Source organism: Mustelus asterias, chromosome 1, assembly GCF_964213995.1.
Source record: "Mustelus asterias chromosome 1, sMusAst1.hap1.1, whole genome shotgun sequence".
Taxonomy (NCBI): Eukaryota; Metazoa; Chordata; class Chondrichthyes; order Carcharhiniformes; family Triakidae; genus Mustelus; species Mustelus asterias.
Window position 1 is genome coordinate 171,278,427 of NC_135801.1, and position 14,836 is coordinate 171,293,262.

The following is a 14,836-nucleotide window of genomic DNA, read 5'->3' on the forward strand; positions in this document are numbered from 1 at the left end:
ACGGCGATTTGGCTGAGATTCTCTGTCCTCACTGGCGGAGCGGCAGCTGAATTCCAGCTCTCTCTCCCTCCACCCACCCCCTCCGACCAGTCAAGCAGGAAATGAATTAGAATGACTTATTAAAGCGGCTTGAATGGAAAACAAGAGAGTACTTGCCCAGACATGTTCCACCTTGTCCCAGAATGGGTAGATGATGTTTATAACTGTGTTTCTGTACCTTACTGAAAAAAAACATAATTTTACTGGCTGTAGATATTAGGGATTTTCTGGCATCTGAGGTAGCTTGCTATTGGCAGGATCTTCCAGTCCTGTAGAAGTCAATGGTCATTTGCATTGCTTGCTGGTTGCGCCACCAAGGAACCCACCGTGCGGGTTGACTTCGGCGGGACCAGAATATCCTGCTGGTGGGAAGGGATGGAAAATCTTCTGGAATTTCAAAAAATAGGAGAACCAATATGAGATTACATTCAATGCCAACAATGCTGTCATGTGTATTACCAACAAAAAGGAACCACCAACACAACTTTGATTTCTGTATTCAAATTCTCCTACAGATAGATACACAACCTGGGGGTTAATTTTAAAAACAATCTTTAATGAAGATTCCACATTTCAGTTGGTAACATCTAAAGCAAACAGGGCTTTTGGATTTCTGAGGAGGAATCTTTGGTATTGCAACAAAAATGTCAGAATTATAACTCACCAAACATTTGTCCAATCATGGGAATATGCAAGTTGTGTGTGGGATCATTACGTGGCATGAGATATAAATGAGGTTGAAGCAACCAAAGACATGATGCACAATTCTGCATGAATCGGCATGGGAAATAAAGAAGTGTCACATCCTTGATCAAAGATTTGTAATGAGAGTCACTACAGCAAAGGAGGGAAACTATAGACTGACCATGTTTTATAAAATATGGAATGAACTGGTGAGAATTAACAGAAACATGTACCTGGTGCTCTCTGGCAATGGCAAAACACAAGTTTTGTGATTTAATGCTCATGGGAAAGTATTTGCTCTGATTATTAGAAAGGTATATGGATTTCACAAGCTCTGTTGATAATTGATTGTACTGTCTTGTAATTCTTTCCGTTGCTCCCAGTGTAATGATGAAGCCCTTACCTATAATGGGCAGATATTTTAAAGATAGAAATTACTGCCATTAATGTTATTTTATGAACACTAAAGTGTTTGTGTCAAAGGTTTGTCTGCTGTTTTAGTGATGACATTCACCCTGAAATTTCTACTCAATAGATTAGGAAAGGCTCATAAGATAATTTGATGCTCTCTTGATTTTCTAAGATTTTCTGACTAATTTTAGTCAGTAGGATTGGTTTATTTGATTTGTTTATTAATTTCTGGGGCAGGAGTTCGGTGGCCAAACAGGAGCGGGAATTGAGGCATGCTGATGTGCCATATCCCAATGCCGTTCGGATGGATTTTTGTGACAAAGGAGGCAGATGTCTCCTGGCAGCCTGCCTGATTCTGACCAGTCAGACTTGGAACTGGTTAAGGACTAGTCTGTATTTTTGTGGAAGGCACTGGATCTGGAACACATCAAGTAGAAGATGGCCTTGACCATTTGAGCGGCAACCTACTTTCTGCAAGGATCTCGTGCAATGTAGCAAGGAACCAGTCATAGCCATGTCATTAGTAGAGATGGGGTTCATAAAAGAGTGCATGGTTGAGAGGGGTGTTCATCTAGAGGTGAGCTAGGGAAGCTTGTTAGACATGTCAGAGAATCAGTGCCACAGGAAACTGTCTTGTTATGCAAATAATATCTGAAATTTATGCCCTTATTGAGGAAAACCTCAGACTTTGCTAGACTGGTCATCGTGCTCTGCCAGTAGCTGTTAAAATCACTGTTGCCTTCAACTTGCTCACCTTTTGGCTTGTTCCAATGATCAGTAGTGGATCTTGGTGGTGTCTTTCATATGGCAGTACATTCAATTTCAAACCAATGGGTTCTTGTAGACACAAAGAGCAATGAGATTCACCTCCAAAATTAGATTCCCTCAGAGTATCGATTATACCTCTGTGGCCATCAAGGCATAGAGTGAGCAGCCAGTGTGATTCCTCAACAGGAAGAACACAAGAATTAGGAGCAGGAATAGGCCATAAGTCCCTCAAGTCCGCTCATAGCTCATTTGATTGTTGTCTCAACTCAACCTTCCTGTCTGCCCCACATAACCCTTGACTTCCTTGTCAGTCAGAAATCTATCTAACGCAACCTTGAATATATTTAATAACGCAGCCTCCATTGCTCTCTGGGAAAGAGAATTCCACAGACTACCAATTCTCTGAGAGAAAGAAAATGCTCCTTGGCTTTGTCTTAAATGAGAAATATCTCATTTTTAAACTGTCCCCTAGTTCTAGACTCCTCCACAAAGAGAAACATTCTCTCAGCATCCACCCTATCAAGTCACCTCAGGATCCTGTATGTTTCAATCAGTTCACTCAAGGCCCAACCTGCTCAACCTTTTCTCATATGCTAACTCCTTCATCCCAAGAATTAGTCAAGTGAATCTTCCCTAAATAGCTTTAAATGTAATTATACTACTAGTGCTGCTGTTCTTCATGTCACTATCAAAACTTAATAGATGGCTTCTAGGAGAGAAGGGATATTCCTTGAAGAGAGGGCTCCTCACAACTTTACATGATCTTGAAACTGAGGCATAGAGATACTATAACGAAAGTCCTTTGCTTAAAAAGATTGCTTTGACTAGTCCGTTGGATTTCTGAACATGTGGTTCTGGTGCCTAGACCATTCAGGTGGCACCCTACTGTACACTCCTGCAAGGATATCATGCATTGTGGTGATTTCTGCGCTCTTCATAACATGACTCTCCAGAGAGGTGTGAACCTTGAAGAGTCTGAAGTGCTAGATTAACAGAACTCATCGGAGGAGGAAGATGCAGAGCAGTGCCTATGTTGCATGGGGAGGTGACTGGAAATGTCTTTAGAGTCAACAAGGCAACATGAATGCTAGGGCACATCTGAACCAGGCACATTTCACCTGAGCACTACTCCAGCAGAACTGCATGCTCTGGCATGGCTTTGCTCTGATTGGTGACAACACATCCACTAAACACACAACTTTTAATACAGGGGATGTAGTGCCATTCTTACTGACAATGCATGGTACACATCTCTCAAGTGGCCTCAATATCCTCATTCTAAGTCTGTTGCTTTCGTTATGGGCCGCACGGTGGCACAGTGGTTAGCTCTGCTGCCTCACAGCACCAGGGCCTTCGAGTTCAATTCCGACCTTGGGTAGTTTGTGTGTGGAGTTTACAGATTCTCCTCATGTCTACATGGGTTTTCTTTGGGTGCTCCTGTTTCCCCTTTCACTCCAAAGATGTGGATTGGCCATGCTAAATTTACCCCTTAGTGTCCCAAGATATATAGGTTCGGGCGATTAGTGGGGTAAATATGGGGAGTTACAGGGATGGGGCCTGAGCAAGATGCTCTGTCAGAAAATTGGTGCAGACTCGATGGGCTGAATGGCCGCCTCCTGCACGATAGGGATTCTATGATTCAGCACATCTTCCGACTTTTGTAGTTTTGCCATCAGGGCACAATATCACCAGGTTAAAATCCAACAGATTTATTTGGTAGTACAAGCTTGCAGAGTGCTGATCCTTCATCAAGCTCGTGCTACCAAATAAACCTGTTGGACTTTAACCTGGTGTTGTGAGACTTCTTACAGTCAACACTAAGTGTAGTATGCATTTTATGCATATTAGTGCACTGTTTCTGCAACAGTCAGAGTGTTGCAGCATATGGCTTTCCATGAGGTGGCCTCCAAGGAGGCGACCATGTGTTTGAACCCCTGAGCCATGGCAATGCACTGAATGGACTCCTCCATTTTCAACCTCAGGGAAGTCCAACATACGGGTCAATGCTGGTCAAAATAGACCACCTTGCTTGTGACTCCTGTGGCTGTGCATTTATGCTCAGCTAAGGATGACTGTGTCTGGCCTTCATCCTCTGATGGAGGCCTCTGCTGTTTCTGCCACTCTCACCTCCTGCTCGCTCATGGCATACTTTTCAGCGCCACTCTTTTTAACCATGCTTGAGCATCACCATTATGAGTGCATTGGCGCTGATGAATGATGTGCTTGAATGATGTGGCACTGTTGGCCTGTAGCTTTCATCTCATTAGTGGACACCAGTGATGTTGCCATGGCACTGGCATGCTCCCCACTCCACAGCTGGCCCTGTGGGAGACGTAAGGAGATCATGATAACTCACCTCTGACAAAAGATATCTCTGCAAAACTGAAGCTTCCCAATGCAACTGAAGTTTTGGCACACAGTTGCACAGGGAGAAGTGCAGTTTATTTAAATGCGGTGCTGCATGTATCTCAGATGCTAGCTCCTCGGCAGCACTAAGGAATTGAGTCTTGCTCACAGGTCAGTAATTATCCTTCTCCCATGTCAGGAGCACCATCTGCCCACAAACTACTCAGCTGGTGCTTTTAGTCCTAGAGGCTTGTCATCTGGGCGTTGCACTTTACTCACCTTGCCTGCTGCTTTTAATTGGCTGCCAAACCCACTTTCCAGCCAATTGGGACCAACCTTTGGGAAAATTGCATCACGTGATTGCTTCACCCTTGGAACAGAGTTAGGTCCTGTAATTGGACAGACATCAGGATGCCAGCCATGAACTGAAAAGCTGTTCTTTGGTGTCAGAAGGTTCTTTTCTATTGTCTGATGCTTTAAGTCCAGAAGAATTTGCTTACAGTCTGTGCAGTCCAGAGCAATTAAATTAGTTGAGAAAAAAGGTTGTTAGGCAGAGGAAATACTTACGGAATGAACCTTTGACTCATTGATTAAAGTAAAATATTACTAATTAATTGGGACTCCTGGGATCTTCGTTAACTTGTGATCCAAGCCAATATTGCCAAATTTGATCTGTTCCTAACAGGAGAGTTAGTTTGGACCAAGGCTTTGAATTTTAATGAGAAGGTAATTTTATTGTTATGACTTTTCTTTAGCTTTTTTTTTACTTTAATTACTGGTAACATCCATCTGACTTCACCACACATCAACCCAGTCTTTATGGATTGGGAAATAGAGCAAATCAAAAGTCAAGTGAAAATAAACCAAATGCACAAACACTGAATATAACTGTAGATACCTCTGGACAGGTGTGCCTGGGCAAAACTCCCAATCTACTATACATGCAACTTCTATGAAAAATACCAGTTTACCCTGCGTTGATTTTTTTCTTTTGTTTCCACCCCTCCTTATTATGTGTCAATAAAATGCATTTGAAATAGTCATGCTGTGATAAATAATTCACTAGATAGAAGATTGTGAATGAAAACCTAATAGTTTGTTATTGTAATTTGCATTAAAACGATTTTGATCAGAGTTTTAGTGATAGACTGAGAGCATGTATGGAGTTAGGGCTACAATTGGTGCTTTTATATATCTAACTATTTGGGTATCTAATACCTATATATTTAATATCCTACATATCTAATATCCTACATATTTAATATCAAATGATCATTCGTTGGTTTGCTTTGTCTTGAGCTCTCCATTATTTACTGTCTAAGGACAACAGCTGAAGAATTTATAGCATTCATTTTTATTTGTTTAAGTTTATTTATTAGTGTCACAAGTAGGCTTACATTAATACTGCATTGCAGTTACTGTGAAAATCCCCTAGTCATCACAATCCAGCGCCTGTTCAGGTACACTGAGGGAGAATTTAGCATAGCTAGTGCACCTAACTAGCATGTCTTTCAGACTGGAGGAAACCAGAGCATCCGAAGGAAGCCCACGCAGACATGTGGAGAATATGCAGCCTCCACACAGATGCTGACCCAAGCCAGGAATCGAACTCCGGTCCCAGGCGCTGTGAGGCAGGACTGCTAACCACTATGCCGCCGTGCTGCCCATTTCTACTTGCAGCATAATCACCTTAGACATGCTTCAAACTGGCCATCCAAAGCAGTCCACATACTGAACTTCTGCTCTGTTCTGAGAGATCCATTCCTGGTGGCATCACAATCATTCACACTGAATCAAATGAATGGATTGTTAATCACCACATTGAATGGTAAATGCTTCCCCAGCCAAATGACTAAAGAATTTTTAAAGGAATGTCTCCACAATGAATAAGTCAACAACGTAAAGTTAATTACACAGAATGACATCACGAAGATTTCTGCTTTGACAACAGGGAATCTTGCATTTTTCTCTTTGTACTCACCTTTCTTGTATAGAAGAATTTGAAACACATCTAAAGTGGGTTATGCTGCAAGTAGAAATTTGGCAGATGGAAATTAACGTCATAACTTTTTCAAATAGTACCAGGAATTAAAATTGTATGTCCGTATGCATAAGATTGTTTAGTTATGAGTTATTTGGGGTGTGGTCCATTTATATTCTAAAACATTGTACAATTTTTCATTAGTGCTTGTTTAAATATAAATTGATTTGTTAGTTCATAATGGCAGAATTTCCCACATAAAGATCATAAAACGAAGGAGCAGAATTAGGCCACTCAGCCCATCAAGTCTGCTCCACCACTCAATCATGGCTGATATTTTCTCATCCCCATTCTCCTGCCTTTTCCCCATAATCCCTGATCCCCTATTAATCAAGAACCTATCTATCTCTGTCTTAAAGACACTCAATGACCCGCCCTCCACAGCCTTCTGCGGCAATGAGTTCCACAGATTCAGTACTCTCTGTTGAAGAAGTTCCTCCTCATCAAGATGGAATAAGATGGAGTATGGTTCTTTTAGCTTAGAACCGCCTTATCACTTTCTGATTGAGTTCATTTTTTTTTCTTCCCATATTCTCCAACCTTTGTGGTACTTACATTGTAGAACTTGGCCCTGCGTTTTGGCTTCTCAGTAAATAGAAAATGGAAATGTAAAAGTAATCCTAGTCACAGTTACCTGCAGCCTAGTATTATGTAGCAGAATGGTGTTAAGAGGTTTATAGGAGTGAGTTACCTGTAAGCTATGGAATTAGCATCATGCATTGAAATTGGTAGTTTTTTTTAGACATAGTATTTTATTTTGTGGATATCTGTTTTTGATCCTTAATGGCATTTCCCATTTTCAGATATACTTAAATGTTGCATTTGGAAGTTGGGGGGAGAAATGGGGGGTGGGGTACAATGCTCCACTGACAGAATTTGGAAGGAGGTGTGTAAAATAATTCCTTAGTTCTTCAAAAATATTTAGTTTTTCTTACCTACTGCAAATAAATAGTTAAACACTAATTACATTATGATAATTTTATTTCCAGTTACAATTCTTCGGCTTAGTCAAACGGCAGTTACTGATTTGAAAGGATTTTAATGTATATTTAGAGCTATTTCATTGGTTTTGCTTCTTCTTCACAGAATAACTAATTTTCACTGAATAATTATTAGAATCATCTTATTTGTATTATTGTGTAAAAAGGAATGAATTTTACTCGCTCCCCAGATTGTCAATTTGGCTTCCTGGCACAGTTTTACACCAAGGCGCAGGCAAATAATTTCCTGCAGGTGTTGTCTGCCTTCAATAGCAGCAGAACTATATTAACCATAATCTGGTTTATCACTCACCCTTCCATCGCCTATATACCCTACTATACTCCTTGTACATCTATGACTGTGTGGCCAAACTCCCCTCCAACTCGATTTTCAAGTTTGCTGATGACACCACTGTAGTGGGTCAGATCTCAAACAACGACGAGACAGAGTACAGGAATGAGATAGAATATCTGGTGGACTGGTTTGATGACAATCTCTCCCTCGTGGTGGAGAATATGCCCCTATCTACATCAATAGGGACGAAGTAGAAATGGTCGAAAGCTTCAAGTTTTTAGGTGTCCTGATCATCAACAACCTGTCCTGGTCCCCCCATGCCGACACTATAGTTAAGAAAGCCCACCAACGCTTCTACTTTCTCAGAAGACTAAAGAAATTTGGCATATCAGCTACGACTCTCACCAACTTTTTCAGATGCAGCACAGAAAGCATTCTTTCTGATTGTATCACAGCTTGGTATGGCTCCTGCTCTGTCCAAGACCGCAAGAAACCACAAAAGATCATGAATGTAGCCCAATCCATCATGCAAACCAGCCTCCCATCCATTGACTCTGCCTACACTTTCCGCTGCCTCGGCAAAGCAACCAGCTTAATTAAGGACCCCATGCACCCTGGACATTCTCTCTTCCACCTTCTTCCGTTGGGAAAAAGATACAAAAGTCTGAGGTCACGTACCAACCAACTCAAGAACAGCTTCTTCTCTGCTGCCATCATTTTTGAATACACCCTAGCTATGACTATAACACTACATTCTGCACTTTCTCGTTTCCTTCTCTAAACGGTATGCTTTGCCTGTATAGCACGCAAGAAACAATACTTTTTCACTGAATACTAATACATGTGACAATAATAAATCAAATCAAAACCATTAAGTTAAGGGACCAACTGACAATGTTAGAAAAGTAGGTCCCTTTGAGGGTGAACCTGTTCTTGCTTCAGACTGATGCTCAATGAAGCTTGTATTTAAGAGCTGAGTTTTTTCCCCAGTTGGGAGGTGCTTCTCAACAGGGAGAGGATCCAGAAGGGAAGAGTGGAAACCAATGTTTGTACTGAACTCTAATATCACAAAACACAAGGGAGACATGCGAGCATCTTTATGATGCATGTTTTTTTTGTGGGGGGCACTAGTGACATTGAAGAAAATGTTGCTAATCAAATTAGGAAGGAATTTAAAATTGGTATGCAAGCTTCCGGGGCCTTCAAATATGTGGGTTTGGAGATTAAGCAGGGTGAGTAAGATGTAAATTTACATCAACAGTCTTACTTCGATATTTAGCCCTGCCACCATTAGTCGTACCAGGTCCAGACATTAAGATGCAACTGCTACCAGGGTGAGCCAGAACAGCTGAGGAGTCTCATTGGACAGCTCAATTTGTTAGGCACACAAACAATACCAGTTGCAAGTTTTGATGTACTGGAACTTGGTCTTAATGTAAAAAAAATCTGAAGGTGGAGGACATCTTTAGAGTGAATACATTTAAATAAAATTAGAGAAGTGTGTGCTGAAGTTCCCAGCTTTGGGTGACCCCAATAACATGCAATTAATCATTTTTAGTGATGCCTCTTATGCAAACCTTGGCAAAGTGTTTTTCAATGCAGGAGGATTTATGATATTTCTTGTGAGAGAGAATGGGAAATGTTGTCCCCGGCATGAGAGGCAAAGAAAATAGGGGGAATTGTGAAGAGCACACTAGGCACTGAATCTCTTGTTCTTGTTGATACTGTTGATATGTCCAAGATCTTGGAGGAAAAGCTGTACAAAAAACGAACTGAAAGAACAATACCAATGTTACAGAGATAAATGACCTTTGTGGGATAACATACATTCTGCAACAAGTGAAAATGAATAAATACTTAGTATGGACATGAAAGTTAAAAGCAGATGTTGGAGAGAAAATAAATCTCTAAGCTAAGGTGGGTTGATATCAGTCATCAACTATTGGATTGCTCTAAAGGTTCGAGAAGTAGGATGTCTGACGATGTAACTGGAGGATCTGATTTTAGTTTTTTTTTCTGTATTTATGTCTGTGTGCTGTTATCTAAATATATTCTTTTCTTGGAAAGGGAATCTGACAATGTTAAAAATATAAGTCCCTTTAAGACTTGCTTCAGAATGAATGGAGAGCAGGTGATCTCATTGAAACTTGTACTTAAAAGCTGAGTTTCTCCTCGGGTGTAGGGTGCTTCTGAATAGGAAGAGGATCCAGACGGCAAGGGTGGAAACCTGTGTTTGTACTGAGCTGTCCATAAAGCAGTTGTGAATCATTAGAATGTTTCCTGCTACCTGATTCAGTAAACGGATATTCACTTGTCTAATATCTGTTTAATGAGGAGTGTATGAGAGCATGACAAAAGCAGAACCTAAAAATGAGGTACCAACCTGGTGAAGCTACAACACTGGAATACAAACATGCTAAACAGCAGAGGCATGTTATAGACTGAGCTAAGTGATTCCATAACCAAATCATCAGATCAAAGCCCTTCAATCCTGCCACAACCAGCTGTGAATGGTGGTGGACAATTAAGAGGAAGGAGGTTTTGTGAACATTCCCATCCTTAGTAATGGTGGAACTCAGCACATCAATGCAAAGAACAAGAAATAAATATTTGCAACCATCTTCTGCCTAAAGTGTCAAGTGGGTGATCCATCTTGGCCTTTCCTGAGGACCCTGTCACTAAAGCCAGTTTTCAGCCAACTCAATTCACATTGATATCAAGTAATTTCCGAAGACACTGGATTCAGCAAAAGCTATGGACTTCAATAATATCCCAACTATAGTCCAGAAAAGTTATGCTTCAGAGCTTGTCACACCTCTAGCCAAATCTCCAAATCTCTTTTAAAAACTCTAACTTCTGAACAAAATTGACATTGAAACTTATTTTTTAATCATACAAAATTTCCAAGATCACATGAAATAAATGACATGTCATGAGACTTTCTTATTAACAAGATTGTTTATACTGTAGATTATTTCCTGAACAAACAATGCTTTCTTAAGAATCTTAACTAGTTATACCACATGCTACAATATGATTATTATATAATAATATGCAGAGAGATACAATCCATGAAAATATAGATTGTGCAGAGGCTTGAAGGACTCGATTGGCTTTTTCTCATTAGGTGCTTATATTAAACATGGACTTTGTGTGTTCCTGGTTGCAGGTGCCAGAACTGGAGTAGTTCAAAAGCTGGTAGTGCCATCAATCTTGTTGCGGACAGTGAGTCATTGCATCACAACAGTGCAAACATCATCCCATTGGCTCGTGACAAAAGGTTTCCAATTTCTTTCTTCTTGGTCCATGAATCAGTTTCTGCTGGTACTTCAAGCGGATCTAAAAGTGAGTGCTGTTTTGATTCTAATTATAACCAGTTATTTCTAAGCAAGTGAGTCCTGTTGAAGCCATTTTGTCCAATCTTTGTTCTAGAGCATGAGACTATTTAGCCATATTTGCTATGCTGCCAACAAGAGAGGTAGTTCATCTACAATATTGTACTGAACCTTTTTTACTTGTGGCTGGTATTTTATTGAGTGGGCCACATTGATCATCTAAGGTAGCAATTGCATGCAACATTTTTAAACTTCTAACGGTATTAACTCTCTTTCTTTGTAAGTTTGTTACCTGCTGTGCATTTGAATTAAATTAATTTCATTTGATAATTAAACAACTCATTGCAGGAGGAGGCTCCACAAATATCCCCTTCCTCAATGATGGAGGAGCCCAGCACATCTGTACAAAATATAAGTTTAGTTGAAGCACTTGCAATAATCTTCAATCAGAAGTGCCAAGTGGATGATCTATCTTGGCCTCCTCCAGAGGTCCCTAGCATCACAGATGTCAGTCTTCAACCAATTTGATTCACTCCATATGATATCAAGAAACAGAAAAAGGCACTGGATACGGCAAAGTCTATGGGCCTTGACAATATTCCAGCAATAGTCCTGGAGACTTGTGCTACAGGACATGCCATGCCCCGAGCCAAGCTATTCCAGTACAGCTACATTTTCCTGGCAATGTGGAAAATTGCCCAGGTTTGTTCTGTCCATAAAAACAGGATAAATCCAACTCGACCAATTACCGCCCCTTCAGTCTACTCTCAATCGTCGACAAAGTGACGGAAGGAATTATCAATAGTTCTATCAAACAACATTTACTCAGCAATAACCTGCTCATGGATGCCTAGTTTTGGTTTGTCAATGTCACTAAGCTTCAGACCTCATTACAGCCTTGGTTCAAACATGGACAAAAGAGCTGAATGCCAGAGATGAGGTGAGAGTGACTGCCCTTGACATCAAGGTAGCATTTGGTCAAGTATGGCATCAAGGAGCCCTAGCAAAACTAGAGTCAATGGGAATTAGGGGAAAGCTGGTTGGAGTCATACTGGCGCAAAGGAAGATGGTTGTGGTGGTTGGACCATCTCAGATCCAGGACATTGCTGTAGGAGTTCCTCAGGGTACTGTCCTTAGGCCCATCTTCAGCTGCTTCATCAATGACCTTCCTTGAATCATAAAGTCCAAATTTGTTGAGCCAGAATGAGATGGAGCACACAAAAGTTTCCCCTTTGTAGAGCAGTATAGATCTGAAGAACCAAAGAGAATGCACACCGCATGTTTCTGAGTGTACTGAACAAGTTACCTCTTTTTATTCATTCACAGTTTGTGGATGTTACTGGCAAGGCCAATATTTATTATCAATCCCAAGTTGTCGAAGATATTCCCACAGTGATTATAGTTTCATAACTATTTGGTACAACTGAGTGGCTTGCTAGACTGTTTCGGAGGGCAATTAAGAGTCAGCCATATTGCAGTGGGTCTGAAGCCACATATAAACCAGATTGGATAAAGACAACAGCAAACCAGATGGATCCTTATGACAATCTGATAGTTACCTAGGCTGTCCTTGTATGTAGTTGGGATTTTCCGGTGCCGCTGACAGAGAATGGAGTTTTGGCTGGATTGCCAAATTTCCCATTCTCGCTCACGACAGGTCATGCCACGGGTGAGACTGGAGAACCCTGCCCCATAGAACCCTTGCTGATACTAATTTTGGTAAAAGTGCATTTAGTACATATTTGCAAGTCAGTGTGGATAAAGACTGAGAAAGTAAATAGAAAATTAGAGCTGCTATTTTAAAAATGTTGATTGAAATATACATTGTTTCACACTTACTAACAGAATATCTGTACATTTTAAACTCCAGCATAATCTTCAATATGTTACGTTTTTTCCTGATGTTGATTCTTGATGGGCAGTATTGGTTAGAGAATGAACAATTAACATATTAAGAATACTCAGAGCTGTAAAAAGCCATCAATTTTATACAGGAGCAAAAAAATAAGTATAAGGTAGTACAAAGCATTATGCTTTCTCTGTATAGTTTGGAATGTGCCTTTGTAGAAAAGATATTAAAGTTAGAGAATTCATTCAGTTTAGGTTCAACAAGATGATGCCAGGGATAGAAACATCCGACTAGATTTTTCCAGCCCTCTGGAGAAAGGCTGAGACGCAGGAGGGCTGGTAAAGTGGCAGCAGAAGTCATCGGGAGGGGAGCTTGATGCCTTTGCACTGCCATGGCAAATTACCAGTGGCTGGAACCTCAGCAATGTGGTTAATTGTGCCAATTAAATGGCAAATTAATGGCCAACTCCTGTCCCTACAAGCATTTTGTCAACTTTGGGGGGCCCTCTGCCACATGAGGAGTTCACCAAGTAAACCTGATAGCTTCCTAGTGGGTTCCTGGGGAAGGGTACTTCATAACCCCTGTGTGGTTATGGTACATCGGCTAGAAGGTGCACTCTCCCATAGCTGCTTGATCCCAGCAATAGAATGATTACAGCATAGAAGGAGGCTATTCTGCTCATCGGGCCTGTGCCTACTCTTTCCAAGCACAATTTAGCTTCTTCCGCACTTTGCCTGTAGCCCTGCAAATTTTCTCTCTTCAGGTGTTTGTCCAATCCTTTTTTTGAAAGTCACAATTGAATTTATCTCCACCACACTCTAGGCAGTGCATTTCAGATCCTAAATACTCCCCATGTAACCTTTGGTTCTTTTCTCAATCACCTTAAAATCGCTGTCCTCTGGTCTCAACCTTTGCACAAAAGGGAGCCATTTCTCTCTACATCCCTCGCGATTTTGAATACGTCTATCAAATTTCCTCTTGACTTTCTTTTCTCTAAGGAGAATAGCCCTAGCTTCTCCAATCTACCCATGCAACAGAAGTCTCTCATCCATGGAAGTGTTCTTGTCAATCTTTTCTGCATCCTCTCTAAAACCGTCACATTATTCCTACAGTGCAATACCAAAAATTGCATATAGTACTTCGGTTAAGGCGGAACCAGTGTTTTATAAAGATTTATCTTATTTCCCTTGCTTTTGTACTCGATGCCCCTATTTATAAAGCTCAGGATCCCATATACCTTTCTTAGCCTGAGTGGCCGTGTGAGAAAGGGAGAGTTATTTACATGGCCACCATCAAGTACTTGTGCACATATACCAAGGACTCTTGTTTCAGAACCCCTCTCCCCCATTAGAATTGTACCCTTGTGTTTTATTGCCTTTCCCCTTCTTCCTTTAAAGGTTATCACTAAACACTTCTCTGCATCAAATTTCATCTGCCACATGACCACACATTGCAACAGCCTTTCTATGTAAGGAAATAAATTTAGCTTGCATTCAACGGCGAGTTTGGCAAGGAGATGTCTGTATGTACATAATAAAATAATAGCTATGTTTCTCACAGTGAACGTGTAAGATCAGGTATTTCTCAGAGTATCTCTTCCTTGTTTTGAGGTTCATTTTACTTATAAACATAGAAACAGGAATTTGTGGGATCTTCTTTCAGTTAATACGTTTAGTTCCAGATCCTGTAGTCATGGGAATTTTGTAATGATGTGCTCTTTATCTAATCCATCCAAATATTCATTTAGTAGCTCACATAAATCAAGAGATTGTTAAATTGCTGAAGTAATCATCTTTCAGCTTGAAAGTAAGCATGGCAATTTAAGGAGTTTTGCATTTCACTATTGAAAGACATAGAACTATAGACTCTAGAATAGCCAGAAGGAGGCTATTTGTCCCATTGTGCCGATGCTGGCCCTTTAGTACAACTATCCAGTTAATCACACTGTTCTGCATTTTTCCTATAGCCATGCATATTTTAAGTGTTTATGCAATTTTCTTTGAAATGTTACTATTGAATCTGCTTCCACCATCCTTTCAGGCAGTGTGCAAAGTTACAGGGAAAAGACAGGGAATAGCACTAAACCAT

General features: G+C 40.6%; 1 protein-coding gene across 3 annotated transcripts in view; it reads left to right on the forward strand.

Annotated features, from left to right (window-relative positions):
• The window catches only part of ccdc142 (coiled-coil domain containing 142), a 126,607-nt gene that overhangs the window by 71,900 nt on the left and 39,871 nt on the right, over positions 1-14,836 (forward strand). For all 3 annotated transcript variants that reach the window (XR_013498969.1, XM_078223095.1, XM_078223107.1), the window contains one exon: positions 10,734-10,909. Coding sequence is in view for 2 of the 3 variants with exons in the window: in XM_078223095.1 (XP_078079221.1) it covers positions 10,734-10,909 (176 nt within the window). In the remaining variant the exon portion in view is untranslated. The remainder of the gene's footprint in view (positions 1-10,733; positions 10,910-14,836) is intronic.